Source organism: Psittacula echo (assembly GCF_963264785.1).
Source record: "Psittacula echo genome assembly, chromosome: 3".
NCBI classification, from domain to species: domain Eukaryota; kingdom Metazoa; phylum Chordata; class Aves; order Psittaciformes; family Psittacidae; genus Psittacula; species Psittacula echo.
This window is the reverse complement of record NC_137736.1, coordinates 120,607,842-120,628,348: the sequence shown is the minus strand read 5'-3', so window position 1 is coordinate 120,628,348 and position 20,507 is coordinate 120,607,842. Positions and strand designations below refer to the sequence as shown.

General features: G+C 40.9%; 1 protein-coding gene across 8 annotated transcripts in view; it reads left to right on the top strand.

Moving 5' to 3' along the window:
- DLG2 (discs large MAGUK scaffold protein 2) overlaps positions 1-19,078 on the top strand; it is a gene marked incomplete at both ends in the record, with an annotated part of 868,631 nt that extends 849,553 nt beyond the window's left edge. For 5 of the 8 annotated variants that reach the window (XM_080612549.1, XM_080612547.1, XM_080612546.1 and 2 more), the window contains 6 exons: positions 10,917-10,967; positions 11,663-11,764; positions 12,673-12,845; positions 13,535-13,644; positions 17,853-17,944; positions 18,972-19,078. In XM_080612549.1, coding sequence (XP_080468675.1) covers positions 10,917-10,967; positions 11,663-11,764; positions 12,673-12,845; positions 13,535-13,644; positions 17,853-17,944; positions 18,972-19,078 — 635 coding nt within the window. Of the gene's footprint in view, positions 1-2,700; positions 2,743-10,916; positions 10,968-11,662; positions 11,765-12,672; positions 12,846-13,534; positions 13,645-17,852; positions 17,945-18,971 lie in introns of all 8 variants that reach the window. The other 3 variants (XM_080612545.1, XM_080612548.1, XM_080612551.1) reach the window with 2 other exon arrangements.
- Between the last annotated feature and the right edge of the window lie 1,429 nt (positions 19,079-20,507).

Genomic DNA, 20,507 nt, shown 5'->3' with positions numbered 1-20,507 from the left:
TTCCAGCAACAACCCCTCCCTCTCCATCTACACAGAAAGCTAAACATTTTAACTTGATCACATCCTGAGGAGATCAATAGAAAATCAGTCTCTGCTGTTGCTTCTGCATTTTCAGCTTTTTGCATGGGAGTGTTTGTTACTTTGCTGGATTTTAGATTAGTGTTTGTTATTAATGGAAGAAGTCATTTGCAGGCTAGAGAAGACCATGCTTTCACCAAAGCTAATTTTGGATCCATTTCACCATTACCAACCTATTCTTTGTCATACAACCTTAATCCATTTCTTTTTCTGACGCAGCAATCCCGTCTCAAGACTTGGCATTTCAGTAACGTGTTAGATAATTACCCAGAAACAATTTTGCTTCCTCGAAAGTGAGACCAGAAAACTTGTATATAGAGTGAAATATTTGCAGCTGATTTCTATATAACGAACTACATTACATTCCGTACCCAGAGTTAAATAATTTAAACAGAATGCCTCTTGCATGTGTTTGGCTGCTTCTTGCTCTTTTCATATTCTTGTTTTTGAGCACCAAATAATTGGAGCAAAACGTGTGTGAATGCTAACATTGCATCGCCTACTGTTTTATATGTGCTTTTTAATTGCAGGAGTGCACAGCCATGCACACAGTTTTAAAGATTATTCTGTTTCTGACTGATTTGTTGAAGGGACATTTTAATGGTTTACCTTTAAGCCATCCAGTAGGTGACAATTTAAAGATGAAAGCTTCATCTCTTGTATGGAGAATAGTTCTGCCAGACAAGTTTTGTCAGTGATAGACAGCAAATGTCACTGCCGCCTGAATTTTAACCATGCTGTTACTTTGAGTGTCATGGCAGCTCATTAGCAGCAAATGCAGATCGTTCCCTGTAAAGAAAATACTTCTGATCTGATAACTCCCCTGAATATCTGTGTCCTTACAAAGAAAAATCTCCATACCATCCGCCCTTTAAAGGAAATAACTGAAATCTGCAAATTGCTGAGGGAAAAGTAGCACAGAGGTATTATACAGGCTCTAGTTTCTCTATTAATATTGCCCCTGTCTCTCAATTACTGCCACATCTCTAGACATTCCTGCCCATCCACATTTCACTAATATTCAACTCAGATACGCTTTCTAATGACAGATCTTACTATGAAGGATGTTTGTTCTTGTTTAATAGAGTTCTTCAGGGTCTGTATAGCATATTAGTTTGATAGAACCCTTGTTAACTTGATGTGAAATGTCCAAAAGTCAGTATACTGTTTTCTTCAAAATAGAAGTTTAATTTTTTGAAGCTTCTTACTAAGCCTGAGATCAAAGTTTTCCATTACTATTTTTATCAGAGAGCATCCCTTTCCATTTCTGCTGCTCCAGTAAGCCCATCAGTCCCACTCTGTGAACCCTAAGCCATTACATTGATGTGGGTGGCAAACACAGCACCTTGCAGGGAAGAAGTGGTCTTGGCACTGTTCACATAGTTATCCTTCATGGCATTCTTGCAGGGTCTACTCTAGGTTCATCCCAGGGGATTCTTAGCTTTTGTTAGAAGAGTTCCTTCTTTCATTGGAAATGTTTAGAAGCAGTTGTGGGTTAGTGGTGTGGGTCATGCACAGCCTAATCTGCCCACTGGTTTAATGACAAATATTGAACCAATTTTGGCTCCTGGTCTTTGTCAGGAGGTGGTTTATTTGTACCCTTTCTCCATTTAACCACTGTGCCTTTCTCATTAAGCCAGGATTACTCCGAAATGCCATTATGCCATTGACTTCTAAGTGTCCTAGACCCACTGAAGAGTTTTCAACTGTCAAATGATCTTTCAGGTGCAAAGTAATCAGCATTTCTACAATTAATACTATTAAATCCACTGTTAAATGTGGTTCTGCAGACCTCCTGGAGACCATACAGCATGGTCTGACTGACCATAAACGGTCTAACTGACCATATACAGTCTACTGACAGTTTTAGAACAGCAGCTCCACATGATATAGATTGCATCTTCCTTTAAATAATATGATAATAGAAACAGGACAACCAGACTTGCCAAACCACAACTCTGACCCATCATCATAGTTCTTATATCCCTATTCAACCATCCAGACTCATCTTACAAAGGTTTTCATACTCTAGCTCGAATCCTGAGGCTAGACAACACCTGAAGAAAGATTCTTTTTCCATTTATTTTCTTAGTTTTGTCATTGGCTTTGTCTTTTCCATTTTGGACAGGGTAAAACAGATACACTGACAATATTTGATAGCAAAACCATTTTCATACCCTTTAGGATAGTGCACAGTGATTAAAGATGGACACAGGTTAAAAGTTTAGCAGGAATAGCTTCAATGCATTAATGATATATATTAGAGATACTGCAGAATAATATGAGCAGACACTCAGGTTTCATAAAATGACTCAAGACATCAGTGAGATTCAAATGGACCATAATATACTTTGAAATTAAGTTACCCAAGATGTAATTAACCGTCTCATCAAGAAAATACATGGCTTTGCCATGACACGTACCACTATTTCTTTCTATCACAAGAGAGAAAGCTTTCATTTTACCTGTGTAAATTCTCTGAGAGTTTTCAGGGGATGTCACTGCACAGTTTTGATTTCCCTTCTGCACAACTACCTTTGCATGACCGTGGCAGTTCTTTTAAGTTTCTGCAGCTCTGTGGTGCTTGGTTATGTTCTTTAATTTGCTGTACTGTTCTTGCAGAACATGTTTCTTCTAATGCCAGCGATAGTGAAAGTAGCTACAGTAAGTTACTGCTTTCATTAGAGTCCTTTTACTTTGCATTGCTTGTTCTCTTTGTTTCTTTTATTTGGTTTCTCTCCTTGCTGCTGTTTTGTTAATGCTAAAAAGACGGTTGGAGCAAATGGCTTGGAATTCAAATTTACGACCGCATCTTGAGTACAAAGCTGTAAAAGAAAACTGGCAACCTTTATAGGAGGAGGAAGGTTGTTATTTGGAATGTATTCTGGGACATAAAACCAAACCTGGCTTTGGGTATCCTATGAAAGTCAAGATTATTTAGTTTAGTGACAAGAAGTTTATTTCAGCAGGGAAGGGGCAGTTTCTTGATGATCTCTTAAAGAGTAAAATTACTACATAGTTGTAGTCAAATCTGCAAAAGGCATCCTCTTTACAAGGTCACAGTTTTTACTTGCAATTCTGCATACCTGTATGAAGGGCTAGGAAAGAGTCCCTGAAATTTTGCTGAGCCCTTCATTTTGGCAGTACAGATTTCCTAATGCATATTGAAGTCTTCAAAAAAAGGTAAGACAGACTTTCACCCCTTAGGCACTGCCCCTGAATGTCACTGATTCCCTGTAAGTGGAGGTCACAACCCTGCAACTTGATTTGGTTTGAATGACAGGCTCTATCTGATCATATAGCCAAGAAGATTGCCTGTTCTGGGTAACTATTAGTAATACCCCAAAATTTAACCAATATAACTATCTTTCTGAAAGTGGTGAAAAGCAGAAAAATAAGGCCTTAAATAAATGACTGGAAATGTAACAAAAGGTAATTAAAATTATAGATTGCTTACTAAATCACCCAGTTGTTTATTTCTTTCAAGCCATTTGCTTAGCAAATCGAGTTTTCCACCAGTCACGCAGCACTTGTGCTAAGCACCCACATACATTCAGGTAATCATTGGTATCATACCTCATACTTACTAGCCTTGATATAGCGCATAGTAGTTGAGCTCTGTCAATAAACACTGGTTTGTTTCAGTAAAACAGCTAATCTAATGCAATTCAGAAATGGTAAATTAGTATGTATTCTCTTGTATTGCAAAGGTTTCCTTGGAAAGCAATTGCCAGAGTCACAAGAAAACAGTAGGTGCTCTTGAACTGCCAAGATCCAATTCTGAACCACTTGATTTTGAATATATCATTTACTTAGGAGGGGAGGAGGATGTTATGTTTGAAATGTAAGATGCTCTTTCCCCAGACTGAGTTTACAACCAGGAATGAGTCAATAGGTTACATTTTCAAAGGTATGCATGAGTCAAATCTCTGCCGGGTGTATTTATTACAGGGTGAGCTCAGGGCAGAATCTCAGAGCAAAATCTAGGCTGGTGGCTGAGTGCGTGCCATGCCTGATGGACTCCCAAACAGGAGACTTCACAGGGGTGCCCAGATGCAGCCAAAGAAAAAGTAGTTCCCAAATTTCATCATAAGACAGGCCAGGTAGCCAAGTCATCATTGGCTGTGCAATAGCTTGAAACAAAGTGTATGTTTTGAGGTGCAAAAGGGGGATAGAAATGGCTTGGAGAAATTACGTGGGACAGATACTTAGGAGGAAATGTAATGTTGGGATAACAACTACTAATGGCAGGCACTGTCCTTCTAGAGTGATTTCCATCTGAGCAAGCTCCTGTCTCACCCCAGCAGCATCCAGCCTACATCCTGTTGGCTGGATCTCCACACACGACTGCTATGTCCAACAACTGTTGCCTGGTGGAGAAGATGCAGGCAGGGCTTCCTACTGTGCCTATGGAAGAGCTGTCTCATTTAGCAGCAGAAGAAGCCAATCTTAGGTTATGCCAAATAAGAGTGGCTTTAAAATCCAGGACTTAGTGCCCAAAGGGCCTAATTCCATTTGCTAAGGATTCATTGGTGTATGCTGACATGAGATTTGAAAGCATGACCTAGGGTAGCTACCCTATGTCAACAGTATGTCCCATCACACAGCTCATAGCAGCAAATCTCCCCTAGAGAAGTTACAACTCAGGAACAGAGAAGAATGAGAAACAGGAGAACAAAAACTGGGTGGTCAGAGAGAGCAGTTAACAAATTGTGAGGGCATCAGGAACGATGAGACCTGTCATGAAGAAGTTGTCTTATTTCACTGCAGTTCTGACCTTGTGAGACTGTTGAGAGAGGACACTGCACAGCAGAAGCCTATCAATACCCGTGTGGGAAGAGTAATTATCAGACCTAGTCTGTGAACATTTCCTAAAGGCTTATTCCTCACTGCCTTCTAATTTATTTCTTACTCATGAAAGGGAAAAAATAATAGGTGCTCAAGGTAAAGCTCATTCCTGGTAGGATTAAGACAGCATGAAGTTACTATTTCTGCTCCTGTTTGCATCTGGGTAGCAAGGAACTGGGTCCAGCATCAGTCATTGCCACAGAACCAGGTTTGTTTTAACTCTATTTGGAACCAGCCATGCTGCAAAGCTGTTCTTCAGGGTGGTGTAGTGCCACTTAGAGAATTTGTGTGTACAATATGAGGCACTACAGATTATTTTACAAGGACACCATATGTGTTGACTTGCACACTCATCTAGCCCTCAACCTGTGCACTCATGAAATGGGGCATACTAAGAGGGGAAAAACAAGTGAAGCTGAAAAACTCGTGGAGAGCAAATTGAAAGCTGCTGAAGACCTCAAGGGTTTTTCATGGGGTTGTGCCTGTCCCAGTGCCCCTTTTCTCTTCTATTTCCCCAGCAAATGAGCAGGAGTAAAGGGTTTGCCTGCCTCACTTCTTTCTGAATTGTGGGAAACTGTGGGAGAGTGGCTGGAAAGGTGATGGCTGGAAAAGGACCTGGGGTTGTTGGTCAACAGCAGCTGAACATGAGCAGCTTGTACCCAGGCAGCCAATGGCATCCTGGCCTGTGTCAGCAACAGTTTGTCCAACAGGGCCAAGGCAGTGATCATCCTGTACCCCGTACTGGGCACTGGTGAGGCTGCACCTCGAATCCTGTGTTCAGTTCTGGGCCCCTCACTACACGAGAGACATTGAGGTGCTGGAGTGGGGCCAGAGAAGGGCAACGGAGCTGGTGAAGAGCCTGGAGCACAAGTGTGATGGGGAACGGCTGAGGGACCTGGGGGGTTCAGTCTGGAGAAGTCTCAAGGGGGACCTTATCGCTCCCTACAACTGCCTGAAAGGAGGATGGAGTGAGGTGGGGTCAGTCTCTTCTCACAGGTAACAAGTGATGGGACAAGAGGAAACAGCCTCAAGCTGCACCAGGGGAGGTTAAGATTGGATATTAGGAAAAGTTTCTTCACTGAAAGGGTTGTCGACCACTGGAGCAGGCTGCCCGGGCAAGTGCTGGAGTCACCGCTCCTTGAGGTATTTAAAAGATGTGTAGATGTGGCACTTAGGGACACGGTTCAGTGGGACGTGGCAGTGTTAAGTTTATGGTTGGGCACAATGAAGTTAAAGGTCTTTTCCAACCTAAATGATTCTATGCTTCTATGATTCTTGAGACCTTGGCCTGCACAAAGAAAAGCGTGCAGATAAGAAATCACTGGCAAGTGCCATGTGTTCCCCTGCAGACGTTCATATTTGTCCCCATAAAAACAGAGCAGTTGGAGTTCAGAGTAAAATGTCCTGCATTTCTTCTAGTGAGTCTCTGGCAATTGTTTTAACATGTTTCTCTAACTTTTGCTTTTCATGATGGAAAGTAGCTAGTGTCAAAACCTGTATTACTTGATCATACCTAGAACCATTCCAAACCAGGGGTACAACTGCACAAACTGATGCTGAAGGCTCCTGAGAGCTGTACAGGCTGCGCCCTGGACAGTGATTAACAAAGGAGTCACAAATCGACTGGGCTTTTTCTAGGAGATATTCTGATGCATTCATATTTATTTAGAAGAATATATTGCTTAAATAACTGAGTATTTGGCTGAGGTATTGCTCATGTCTCAGGCTTAGGGGTTAGAAAATCAATTTCTTGACAGAAATCAAATACTTTTTATTTCAAAATATAATAGAAATACAACTAAAAGTCCTCCTATGTGGGCTCAAGAGAAAATTATTTGACTACTTCTTAGCAGCAAGGCTGTTGCAGATAGGAAACCTGGTTTCTTCTTCCAGCGCTCTCAACACTGGGTTTATAATGAGCAAAAGAGCTGGAACCAATAGTGGGATTTTCTTTATCCCAAGAGATAACCTTCAGATCCATTAACACGGGAACCACAAACACATTTGACAGCAGAATCTGGTCCTTTATAAAAAGATTGAAAGGATTTTTGAGCCAGAAACAAATGCTGGACTGATCTAAAAGGGGCTGAGCTGCCACACAGCTGCTGCTGCATCACACCGGCCATGCTAACATGAAGGCTGTAATTTTGTTAGTTGACTCATACCTGTTCTCAGCAGTAAAACCAAGTTTGCAGTGGTATATAAAGTCCTGGTCTAGCAGAAAGTTACTCTTTGTGTTCTAAGGATGCACACAGCTAACTTTGACTTATCCCTGACCCAGCTCATCAAAACGTGATTGAAAGTTTATTTTGAGCTCTGTAACTTAAAATGCTCTGATTTCTTTTTCAAAACAAGCTTCTAAGAACATCTTTTTTCTGCCATGGACTCATCAGTTTTTATTTTGCAAGACATGATTTCCATAATGGCCATGACTTTCAAGTGTCTCTACTGCGTATGTGTTGTAATGCTCTCACACGTAGTTCAGTAGAGGTTTTTACCACTGTCATCAGTATTACACACCCATCACCACATCTATTTAGCCTAAATGCATAACTGGTTGTGATTGCACCCATTTCCTGAGAAAATGCATGACTAAAAGTGAAAAATAAGGGAAATGTTTAGAAACAAAATCTTTTCCCCTCTGTCAGCAAGTCACTCTTGAAATGAGATTTGAAGACTCAGAACACGGTTAAAGGCGTCTGATTATTATGTTAAGCCACTGATTAATTAAGACTCACGTTGGCTTTTACACTCCCTAAGGATTAATATATTATTCAGGCACACTTCAACTGGCACAGGTATTGAAGTCTCATGTCCTCACAAGCTGTATTGATCTTATGCAGACAGTGCCGACAGAGCACTTTCAGTCTTAAGTTCATTCTCAGACTCCTGATGATCTTTTTACATATTGGATTTCCAGCCTTTCATAACTATCAGCATGTTCCAAAAAATTGTGGGTTTACTCACATAAATAGAGGTCCAGGAAAGGGATTTGGGGCCAAATAGAGGCTCAGATATCGACTGCCAGTCTGTATCAGATATCTGCTCAGATATCCGTCTGTCAGTGCAGTCTGTGCAGATGAAAACCCAATAAATTTATTTCTCCAAGATCTTGCAATCAGGTAATTCATACATTAACCCAAAACCTAAATGGATGGTGACAGAAAACTAAGCCTTCTTTGCCTTCAGATGCAGCTAAGAAACCTGTGCTCATTAAGCAGTTAATGAGGCTTAGTTAAATGATAAATAAGAGCCCCTGTCCTGCTGAATTTCACACTGTGTCTCACACCTCAAAGCCATCGCAACTTTATAGCAATCCAATTATTGATTGACTTTAGAGCTCTTCATTATACTTAATACTTTATGGACTACGTAAGAACCATGCAGCACTGACTGAGCAGAGATCATTAAAGAATACTGGCTGGTACAGTTAACATGTGCATTAGCCTCTGAGGACTTAGAGGATTTTCTCTGGACAGTGGAAGGATTTTACTCAGAGAAACGTGATCTTCCTGAGCCCTTTTAAAACCAGTGGAAATGATGCAGCTTTCCCTGCACTCACACTCTGTGTTGAGTCTGAAACTCCGCGCTGGAGACCTTTGACTCAGAAAGATGTCTATCTTTAAGTCCTGTGTATGACAGTCAGTCTTAAACTTCTCCTTACTTGCTGTCGCCCTCCCCAATGGCTTAAGCTTCAGCACAGTTTGAGTGGGCTGGAGATACTTTCTTTGTCATCAGTATGGCCACAGTTTCACAAGACTTCTATGAAATAACAGGCTCATTTGTCTCCATAACCCCTACCCTGATTCTCCTGTTCAAATGCAGATATCTGCATCTGACCTTGCTGTTTAAATGCCATTATGGGACAATGAAGATGATAAACACACCCTTCTGACTCTCTCTCATCCTAAAGTAGACATCTAAAATAGCTCAGATGACTCATGTCTTAGAATAAGCACTTGCCTATTTGTTGGCACACATTGATTCCAAGGGTACCTATGGATTAGCTTAGACAAAAGCAATCACGATATAGGTATCTGAAATTAACTGAAATCCCTGTCTGTGGATCTGTATGCCATTAAAATGAGTATTTTCAAGTTTATGATTGTGTTGTACAAATGTATTTGTACAAAGAGGCTTCCCTTCACGTACTCAGTACATGATGGTTTTATCTCCCACCTTAAGATTGACATTCTCAGTCTCGGTTCATGAGGGATGGAGGGCAATCAGTGCGGGCACATCCTCATCCAGCCCAGACAGTGAATCTTTTCATCTCCAGGGAATGGGGCATCTTGAGTTTTATATCATCCCTAAAATGTCCAGAGAAACTTAAGGAAAAATAACACATCTGATGCATAAAACCCAGTGTAACAATAATTCTAGGGTTCTATCTAGGGTTCTAAATTTGCAAAAAGCCAAAGCTAAGCAAGTCATTAAAATATCAAACATTTGCAAATAGAGAGGAAAATCCATTATCCACACTTCTCATATATTATGTTTCCTCATCCTCAAAAGCTGCTAAATCTCTTCCTTTTATTCAAAATGATGCTTCAGCACCATTACTAGCTTGGTCTCGTCTTCCCTAACACATCAGTACAGGTTTTTATTTGCTTTTTCTGTCATTGTCCTTAATTACATTATTTTTACTTGAAAAAGCTTTCAAGCTTTCTTGCACATTTATCACAGCTGCTTACATAATATATCACAAAAACTATCTATCATTATACGAGGTGGTAGTCAGCTTAAGACTAAACCACAAAAATCGTGTACCTTCTTGGAAGCTAAGCATTGCATCCAATACAAATCTTGTTAACATAGTTAATGGAGCCTCAAGGGTGTCTCAGGTAGCAGTCGTACTACTTGAGGGTGAGGTTCACTCCCCTTTAAATCCTATCTATGTCATCCATCAGGCACCAGGTAGCACTTTATCCCTGTATATGCATGGTTTAGTTTGGCAGCAGCCTCCAGATAATGTAACTGAGGCTCGTGTGCATGCAAACAGATGAAATGAAGGCAACTCTATTCTATAAAGCCCTGGTATGCCTTATGACATTCTTTCTCCTGTAGTATCTAAATTAGTTGCAGAATCCTTCTGTGGCTCTTCTCATAGACAAACCATGAAGTGAGTAAAAATAAAATCACAATCTCAAACTTCACTAAGCCTAAGTCATATTTAGAACCAGAGCTCTTTTGTGGTAACAAGTATGTGACAGTGACCCAGAAAGAGAAATGCTCAGGGATTATTCATGCATTAAGTTGAAGAATCCTCCTCCCTCTCCTCCTGCACTCCCATGGAGGGGAGAAGAATGGTGCAGTGGGGCTGTACACCTGCACAAGAGCCATGGCCCATATAGTGCCACTTGTTTCTCATGGCAAATTTCTCTGCTTTATTTCCCTAAATGACACCATGAGGAAAAAGCAGTATCCTAACAGGAGTGGGTAAGTGCATAAAATACGCTTGCGAGTGTTGCGAGATTTCTGTTCAGGGAAAGCATAAGGGGCAGAAAATAGCTCATAGCTAGATGTCAGGCTATGAATAAACTAGACTATGAAGGTTATGCACAGAAGGATGATCAATCAAGATGTGTATATTCTGAGGACAAACACTGTCCAGTTTCGATAGCCTGTAGGTTTGCCCTGCAGCAGCACGTTAGGGCCTTAACGATTGGACACGCAAGAGAATTGCATCTGAAATTTGTGCACTATCCTTGCAAACAGCCTTGCTATCAAATCAGGAAATGAAGCCTTATTGCCCATCACTGAAAAAGCCCAATTTCAGCAAAAACAATTGAAACATGCAGCAGGGAAGGGTGGGAAGGAAAAAAGTGGTCTCCATACCTTGAAATTATGAGGGGCTTTGGAATGGTTCAGGTGAGAGCATTACCAGAGAAGCATTAAACCTGGTCTGTCTCTATGTGAAGCATTTTATCAAGCTTTTGTACTTGGTGTGCTGCTTGTCAGCTTCAATCTCTTCTTTCTTCTCTCATCAGGAGGCCAAGAAGACCTCATCCTTTCTTATGAACCTGTCACAAGACAGGAAAGTAAGTTTCATCTGCTTTTCTGTCACTGCTCCTTACATTACTCATTTCACAATTTGGGGTCAGCAGAGCAGTAAGCTTTGCTGTGCCAGCCCTAGATTCTCTATGGCTCCCTTTTTATGGCCACTTGGTCTATTGCACAGAAAACAAATGATGTAAGGGTCTCCCTTGCTAGCCCCAGGTTCCTAATAGTCTTACTAATAAGCATGATCATTAGTCTGCCAAATATTGATGCAGATTTTCTACATTTACATGGGAAGCCTTTATTTTTTTTGTCATGTGATATGTGCCCTTAGCCCATGTAGATCTAGGGGAAGGCAACTGAAAATGAGAGTGCACCCACCTGATTTAATAGGGGATGAACTCATACAACTGGGGAGAAAAAAATCCTACACTGTCCTTTCCATGCCTCCTGAGGGAGTCCATCTACAAGCATTTGGGTATGATTCTGTTGCACAATAGCAAATGCATAGTCATTTGTCTACACTTGCATGGACCATCACAGAGCTCTGCAGAATGAGTGGTACTCATTCCATTTTCCTTGTCCATGTCAATAAATCAATTATTCATCAATAAAATGTACCCCTAAGTTTTCACTTCATACATAAAGGCAACAACTCTGGTTAGTGCATCTTTGGGAAGATTTACTGTTATTGCCAGTGAGATCATCAAAATGTGCCTTTCTTTTTGTTGTTCAGTTAATTACACAAGGCCGGTGATTATCCTGGGTCCTATGAAAGATCGGATCAACGATGATTTGATATCTGAATTCCCTGATAAGTTTGGGTCGTGTGTACCACGTAAGTATGATTTTGCTCCTAGTTCCATAGCTGAGTGAGCTTGGTTCCATGCATTAAGTTGCTCTGAAAGTAGCATCTGTGAACTATATGTAGCTGAGTTTCTCAAAAGCCATTTGTCCATCAGAAAGAAAAAGGGGAAAAGATCAAATAAATAAAGATTCTGAAAGGCTGGAAAGAATTTCTCATGTCCCAAAAGCTATAGCAATTTTAAAACAAGGAGCCTTCTAGCCGTTTATTCAGTTTATAATCAATTAATCTGTGGTTCCTTAAGATAAAAGTTTGAAATATTGGTAAAATGTTTCAACTCAATTGCACAGCATCCACCAATAAAAATCTGGAGTGATTTGTGATTGGTGTTAGATCTAGATTGTCTAATCTGAAAGCAGTGTTTTTATCTTGGATCATTAGAGCTCAATGAGTGCTTATTTCAGGCCCTGATTGCAGTCATATTTCAATTAAAACTGTTGTCTCTGCAAATACTCCAGCTTAAAACTGCTAGAGATGAGATCAGACTAAGGCTTATAATTAAGGCTAAATTGAATTGATGGGATTGTGATTCATTTTGTCACTGTAATAGGATTAGATTTACAGTCTGGAATGCATTATGTATTTGAGATTTGTATGTGATGCTGATGAAAAAGAGCGGAATTCTGGTAACCCCTATTTTTATGTTAGCCTGTAACTACTGATTGGAGGTAAACACCAGAAGGTATTACTACAAAAAGACAGGTTTATTGTCATAACTCCATTGAAAACAATATGTAGTAGGCAAAGATCTGCTCCTAGATGTGGGGCACCTCCACTTAGGGTAGACCCAGCATTGCCCACTGAGCAAACCTGAACTACTGCATTTTGTGCATTAGATGTTGTTACAGTCTTCTTGATCTTCTGTCTTTTGTTTCATGCAGATACCACACGGCCAAAGCGTGACTATGAAGTGGATGGGAGAGATTATCATTTTGTCATTTCAAGAGAACAAATGGAAAAAGATATCCAAGAGCACAAATTTATAGAAGCTGGGCAGTACAACGATAATTTATATGGAACTAGTGTCCAGTCTGTGAGATTCGTGGCAGAAAGGGTAGGTTGACACTAGTTTTATTGCCCATGAAATATACGTTTTGTTTCCACATTGTATCTCAGACAGGATTCTTCTGCCAACAGTATAAAATAGCTGCAAAATGGCATCCTAATATTTATAGGCTTTACAATGACTCCACAAGTGGAGTCTGACTTTAAATGACAACATCCTTGGCACTTTTTGTGCTTGGATGTAGTGCCGTGGATCCAGGGATCTAACACGGCGCCTCAAGTAAGCACCAGAACAGCCTTTCCTCTTCCCCCTGTGAGACAGGTAAATAAACTTATCTCACTTTCACAGAGCCAAAAGAACAAAGCACAGAAAGATTAAATTACTTGCCTCAGGTGAAACAGGGAGTCTTTGACACAAACAAGGACTGAATCAGCCAGTAAGAACCTAGACATCTTATTACTATTATGAACTTATTTTTTCTCATCTCTGAAGAAAATCCTCTCCCCCCTCCCAAAGTTCATCCCAGTAAAAGTAATATCTCTCATGTATATTTTACATTAGCACCAAAGCAAAGAGAAGAGCACAGAGCAGCTGAGCGCATGCCCTGCGGTCCGCCTTCCCTGGTGTGCCAGTAATGGCCCATTCCAGGGCACTGTGTTGCAGAATTGCTTCTCTTCTTCTGGCTGATCTGCAGCAAACTCTGCAAAACTAAGAACATTCTCATCTGTTTCCAACAGGGCAAGCACTGTATACTCGATGTGTCAGGAAACGCTATCAAACGACTACAAGTTGCACAACTCTATCCCATCGCTATCTTCATTAAGCCTAAATCCTGGGAGCCTCTGATGTAAGTATAAACTTCTTCAAGTGTTTTATTTTCAGGGTACAGTCACGAGTGGCACAACACAGGTCTTGAGTCTACATTTTGCCTATCCTCTAAAATCAGTGATAACAAGAGAAAGTAGGAACAGTGAAGAGTTGCTCTTCTTCACTGTCGTCCACTGTATTCCCGTATCTCAGGTAATGAATCAAACCTGCCTTTGAAATTTCCACTCTGGGACATGTGGTCTTACATGCTGGAGCATGAAGGACTCCCTTCCATTGTTTGCTGTACTTGTTCCAGCCTGTGCAGCAAGTTCACCAAGGACTCAAGCAGCATGGCTTGTCCCATCCAGTCTTGGGCGTTCTTGGGGTGTAGAGTGTGGTCACAGAGTGTGGTCATAGGGGATAAACCAGAAGGCAAACTTGTGTCAGATTCGTGGTGCATGTCTCACCTATTCATCAGCTATAGGTCCATAAGAGGGTAAGCAAGAGCCCATGAGACTGGAGAGGGTCAAACATAACACTTAAAGAAGGAAAGGGAAGACACCAACTTCATGCTATCACCAGGCAACCTAATTTCAATACTCAGAAAAACACTGGGATCCAGGGACCAGTTAAACAACTCAAGTATAATAACTTAGAGGATAATAAGGCCCTAAGATGCAGCCAATGTACGTGCATCAAGAGCAAATCCAATCAATCATTTTTCCTTCTTCCATGAGATTGATATCAATAATTGTATTGCATCTTGATTTGCAGGACATTCTCAGTAGTAGCTTAGGGAAATATAGTCCAGAAGGAATTACTAGAGATCATGCGCACAACTAAAAGCAGTCATTGAAAATGGCAATTGTTAAACTGGGAGGTAACAGGAATCCTGCAAGTTTATCTCCTGAGCTGAGTCCCTATTTGGAACTACTTGTTATTTTCATGAATTACTTGAACGATGAATTGGGCAATAGTTCTGTAAAGTTTGTGAATAACTCAAGGCTGAGCAAGGTGGCAAGCACTTTTGAGGATAAGACTAAAACTCAGTGTAATATCAGTAAGATGAAATTCAGCACAGACAAAGGAGACAAAATGAAAAGCATGAGTACAAGCAGGGAATAATTAAGCTATAGCACTGCAGAAAAGCATCTGGTGGTTGCGGTGGATAACACAGGAATATGAATGGATGGATAATGTGGCTGCAAAAAAGGAAACTGCCACTGTGGGCTGTATTAACATCAGTGTTGTGTAAGGGCACAATAGATGGTTATTTTGTTTTGCTGGGTATGGAGCACTCCTCAGCTGGAGTGCTGGCCCATGAATGTCCATCCTCCCTGGCCCTGCGTTTTGGTGATGAGGTCGTTGCATATCCAGCTGCATTACAGGAAATGAATGATGCACAGTATGTGATACCTGCACAGCCCTATCCTGACCAAAGCCATCTTGGGTTGGATGACTTGACATTTCTTCCAGCCCTACAATTCAATTACGATCTGATTATGTTGCTGTGTAGAAGGGGAGGGTCGTCTAATTGCCTGTCTTCTGCATTGATTGTTTTAAGACAGATCTTAGCTTACATAATATAATATATATTACAATATATAATATATATTACAATATATATATTAAATATAATCCATAAAATATTTCCATTATTTGTTAATGCTAACATTGTATCTGGAGTGAGTAAAAACAAAACCAAAGCATAAATAAAAATGGCCCTTAGTCTGAAAACTACGTTAGGCAGAACCAGAAATGTGGCAATAACATAAAGGCTCCATTGATTTGATGTAAGAAGAGCAAGTCCTTGCACAAACTGACTGAACAGTGTTATGAAGATGCCGAATATTATGGCAACCATCCTGTTATTAAATCAAAGCAATGATAATATTTCACTTAGATCAAACCAGGTTATGCAGAGTTAGCAGAATTTTTCTTACAGATATAAATTAAAAGTAAGCCAAAAGTCTTCACTCTCCAAAACTAAACCTGCCTTGGTGTTGACAGTATGGTAGGAACAAAGTGAAATCCAGTATGTGACTTTGAATTCCTTGTTCTGTGAATGTGCTTTGGAAGACACCCTTTACTACAAATCCAAACTTTTGTGGTACAGCAGAAGCCCTTATATACCAGTCCTACTTTGGGATTGTTTGCAGCAATATGGCTCATATAAATAAATAATGTAAACACAACACAACTCCTGAAATAAAAGAGAAAAATGTAATGAATTCAGGCACTCTAAATTAGTTTATCCCCTGCTCTCCACAGGTAACCTTTTAGCTAGTTTATCTAATGTGTATTTATCTTATCAAGCAGCACTCAAAAATGAGTTTCTAACAGCAATGAGAACTCTTTTAATATACACAGTGTAATTACTTTTAAAGAACTGTCTTGAGAATAATGACATAATTCTGAATCATTTCATTTATTTAGCAAGGAAACTAAACCACACAGGGTCTGGCTGAACAAATACATACTCTATCCTAAGCGGTGGTGAGTTTTAGGGTGTGCACAAATGAACAGATACAACACCTTTCCAATAAACACTATTATTTTAGCGTGGAGAGCTTTAACATGGTACACCAGTGCTCAGTGGGAACAGAAAGAGGGTATTTTTATGACAGCATAACTGTGTTCAGTCTTTTTTATGCGTGTAACTACTACAGCACAAAAAATATAGGTTTATCTGCCGTATCTTACTCCTGTTCATACAAATGGATTGAAAGTTCTTCCTTCCTTCCTTCCCTTCCTCCCTGCCTCCCTCTTTGCTTTCCTTCCTTCTTTCCTTCCCTCCCTCCCTCCCTCCTTCCTTCCTTCCTGCCTGCCTCCCTTCCTCCCTCTTTTCCTTCCTTCCTTCCTTCCTTCCTTCCTTCCTTCCTTCCTTCCTTCCTTCCTTCTTGCCTCCCTCTTTTCCTTTCCTTTCCTTTCCTTTCCTTTCCTTTCCTTTCCTTTCCTTTCCTTTCCTTTCCTTTCCTTTCCTTCCTTCCCCTTTCCTTCCTTTCCTTTCCTTTCCTTTCCTTTCCTTTCCTTTCCTTTCCTTTCCTTTCCTTTCCTTTCCTTTCCTTTCCTTCCTTCCCCTTCCCTTCCTTTCCCTTCCCTTCCTTTCCCTTCCCTTCCCTTCCCTTCCCTTCCCTTCCCTTCCTTTCCCTTCCTTTCCCTTCCCTTCCTTTCCCTTCCCTTCCCTTCCTTTCCCTTCCCTTCCTTTCCCTTCCTTTCCCTTCCCTTCCCTTCCTTTCCTTCCCTTCCCTTCCCTTTCCCTTTCCCTTCCCTTTCCCTTTCCCTTCCCTTCCCTTCCCTTTCCCTTCCCTTCCCTTCCCTTTCCCTTTCCCTTCCCTTCCCTTCCCTTCCCTTCCCTTCCCTTCCCTTCCCTTCCCTTTCCCTTCCCTTCCCTTTCCCTTCCCTTTCCTTCCCTCCCTTCTCTCCCTTCCCTCCCTTCCCTCCCTTCTCTCCCTTCCCTCCCTTCCCTCCCTTCTCTCCCTTCACTCCCTTCCCTCCCTCCCTTCCTCTTTTCCCCTTTTCCTTTCCTTTCCTTTCCTTTCCTTTCCTTTCCTTTCCACTCAACTCTTTCTACTGGAAAGAATCAGTTTGATTTCTTATGATATCTGGAACTCATGTCCCACCTGAACCAAGAAGTCTCCCTGGAAGACATGCTGGGTCCTTCGGGGCTTCCCTATAAGGGTTTACAATGACTCCAGGATTCCTTCTACAGAGTCAGGAAACAGAGCTGAATCCTGCCTTTAATCATGATCTCACTTCACCTGATTCAGCCTTAGCCTCTATCAAAACCCCACTTCCATTTCAGCAGTTTGGACAACCTTATTCAGCTGAGACAGCCAGCTTTGGGCCTAGGAGATAGAGAGGTTTCTGAAGGTTCAGCTCTGGAGGCAAGAGTGCTCCAAGTGCTCAGTCCTTGAGACCTCAAGCCTCCCAAACTTACCCATGGGTTCCTGATGCCACAAGGCCATCTCAGTTAGCAGTTACCAGATTTGAGCCTCGGGAGTGTAGAGTAAGGGACCCAAAATAAAAATTTAGTGGAAAACTGGGAAATAGCTGGAAATGTGGGTTTATACTGCATAAAAATGAAATGAAAATACTGAAACTGCCAATGAACTCATGGAAGAAATGAGTTTCACTCCTTGATTCTTGTATCAGTCTCAATCCACCTGTGATTCAGTTGAACTTATGTTTTTAAAAGCTGTTCTGGTAAGAATCTAAACTTTTTAATTACTTCCCCTGTGTTTCTAGGGAAATGAATAAACGTCTGACAGAGGAGCAAGCAAAGAAAACCTACGATCGAGCAATTAAATTAGAACAAGAATTTGGAGAATATTTTACAGGTATGTTTTTATTAAAAACAATTTCTTTTCCCCAAAATACAGTCTTTTATTGCAAAAGAACTGGATCAGCTCTGTCTCTGGCCTAGAGTGTTATCAGTATAGTGTGCCCATAGTAAGGACTCCTGGCTTGAGATTGCTGTTTCCCTGTAATTCAAGAGCAGTTGAGATGTTTGATGCCCTGAAGGAATACCTGGGCGTGAATTTGATTCCTTCCCTTACCCAAAACTTCATTAAACAAAGTCAGTAAAAATGTTGCATCATTGCATTTGTACAGACCAAATAATTCCTCACTATCTCAAGGCAAGAGCTTAAGCTATGGCTCACGCAAGGGAAGGAAAAAGGTATGTTCTTCCTGACTTGGAAAAGAGCAAGATTTAAGGCCTTCTCTGGGTCCCAGCATTTCCTTTGGGCAGCTTTAGGCAGCTCCCTACTCAGGGGGCTGGTATTTGTGGCTAACACTCAGAAACCCCTGTTTGTCCCTCCACAATGCTGACAGTCCACGTATTCTGAACCGCAGTTCTAGATTCCTGCTGGTGGGACAAGGAATTTAAGAGTATAGGCCCTGCTTTGTGTTGCAGTTGCTTTATCTTCTGTCAGCCTGGGCCTGATCTACTTAACTTTTGCAGCCAAGAATGAGTTTATTATAACCATGTCAAGGAAAGAATAAGTTGTAAATCTGCTGCTACTCACTACTGCAGTAGGTTCGACATCAAATTAAATGTAAAGCTCGACTTGCAACAGTGGGAATCTACCATGCTGCCCTTCCCTAGGACAGAACCGCTTGATCTCTAAACTAACCTAGCTCAGTCTTCTTACTACAAGCAGCGGGATGGGTGTCTGCCGTGGGGAAGTGCCATTGGTTTGAACTTAGTTGCCATCTGCAGGGGTATGACTTTTCCAAAATGAACATGACAGTGTATTTCTTCTTGTTTCATCAGTATCTATAAGCACATTGAAACTCTGCTGACACTGGATGCTGTAGATTATGTCAATTAAAAGAAATATCAATATGTTTTCTCTACTGCAGCTATTGTCCAAGGAGATAGCTTAGAAGATATATATAATCAATGCAAACTTGTAATTGAAGAACAATCTGGGCCTTTCATCTGGATTCCTTCAAAGGAAAAATTATAAATTAGCCACTGCACCTCTGATTATGACGGGAGAATATTTAGAAGAAAACTATAATATACTATTTGGAGGCTTTCCTGTTTTTGTTGCATTTATGTTCTTTGCAGTCAATGTGAATTTTGATGAATGTACAACACAAAGTGTTTGAAGCCATGAAGGACACTGATGGGTCAAAGGGTAGGAACAAAAAGACTTCTACCATAAAAAGCAAATCTGTTGTGTGCTCAGAGCACCAGTTGTAGGTATAAACTTCTGACATGGAGACCCTCTGTCAAGGGGAGCTAGCCACCTCCTGTGCCCATGCGGACATCTTGATCGATTCCAATGGCTGAGCTCAGTGTGTTGATTGCTTTAAAGAGAAGCTCCCAGCTCTTGAACCTCATATAGGGCTTGATCCTGCAAGGCGCTCAGCACTTGACCCCAATTCCTACACATGAGTAGCCTGTTGACTTGGATTCACTTGTGATCCTTCCTTGTGCCGTTCAGCCCCATCAGTTCCAGTAGGACTATTCATGTGCCCAAAGCTAAGCACAGGCTTAAGCATTTTGCTAGATCAGGGCCACATGCACCTTGCAAAATCAAGCTCAGAGGACTTGGTCCACTTCCTCTGAAGTCACTGCTAGAACACTCTTTGACTTGACTAGGAGGTGGGTCCTATCCTAAGCTTGTCATTGCACATTTGTAGTTGGTACACCTCGACTTTGGTAACTATGCACATCTTTTGAGTTCTGAAACCAAGTCAAGCATTTCTTTTTTCCCCTTTTGGAAACACTATTGCATCAGGAACTAATTACAATATAGTTTAATGGAGTTTGAGGGTGGGAGAGGATGGAAGCATTTCACATCACACACACGTGCACACAAACACATTCCCATGTGGACACACACATGTATGAGGATTCACAGCACCTATGTTGACAAGGAGGGATACAACTGGGAAAAGCTTTAAAATTTTTGATTGTCTATTTTATCATTTATATTGATAGAAGGCACTTAAAGATGGAATAATTTATAAAAATAAAAATATATTGATGTATAGAAACTAATTTCTATAGGTTAAAATGTTTTTGTGAGATATTTTGTAAAGATTAATTGAAAGATTAAATATTTACACCCTTGTGTGACTGTAAAATGTAAAGAGGACCATCAAGTTGCAGTATCCCTTTTTTTCCGTAACAAATTCTCTATTGCTAATGACAGGCAAGATAATTCCTTAAATTCTAGTTGTCATCTTGTTTTTCTCTCAATCCTCTCCCTTGCCTCTATTTCATCGTGACGAACTCCTATGGAAAGATCTCTTGAACTGACTGCCCTCTAGGACCTTTTCTAATCACAAAAGGATAATGCAAGTTTAAATTGAAGTCGACAATTTGTCAGTGCTTGAATGCAATTAATAACTTCTCTCTTGGAGGGAGTCACACTTCACCCCCAG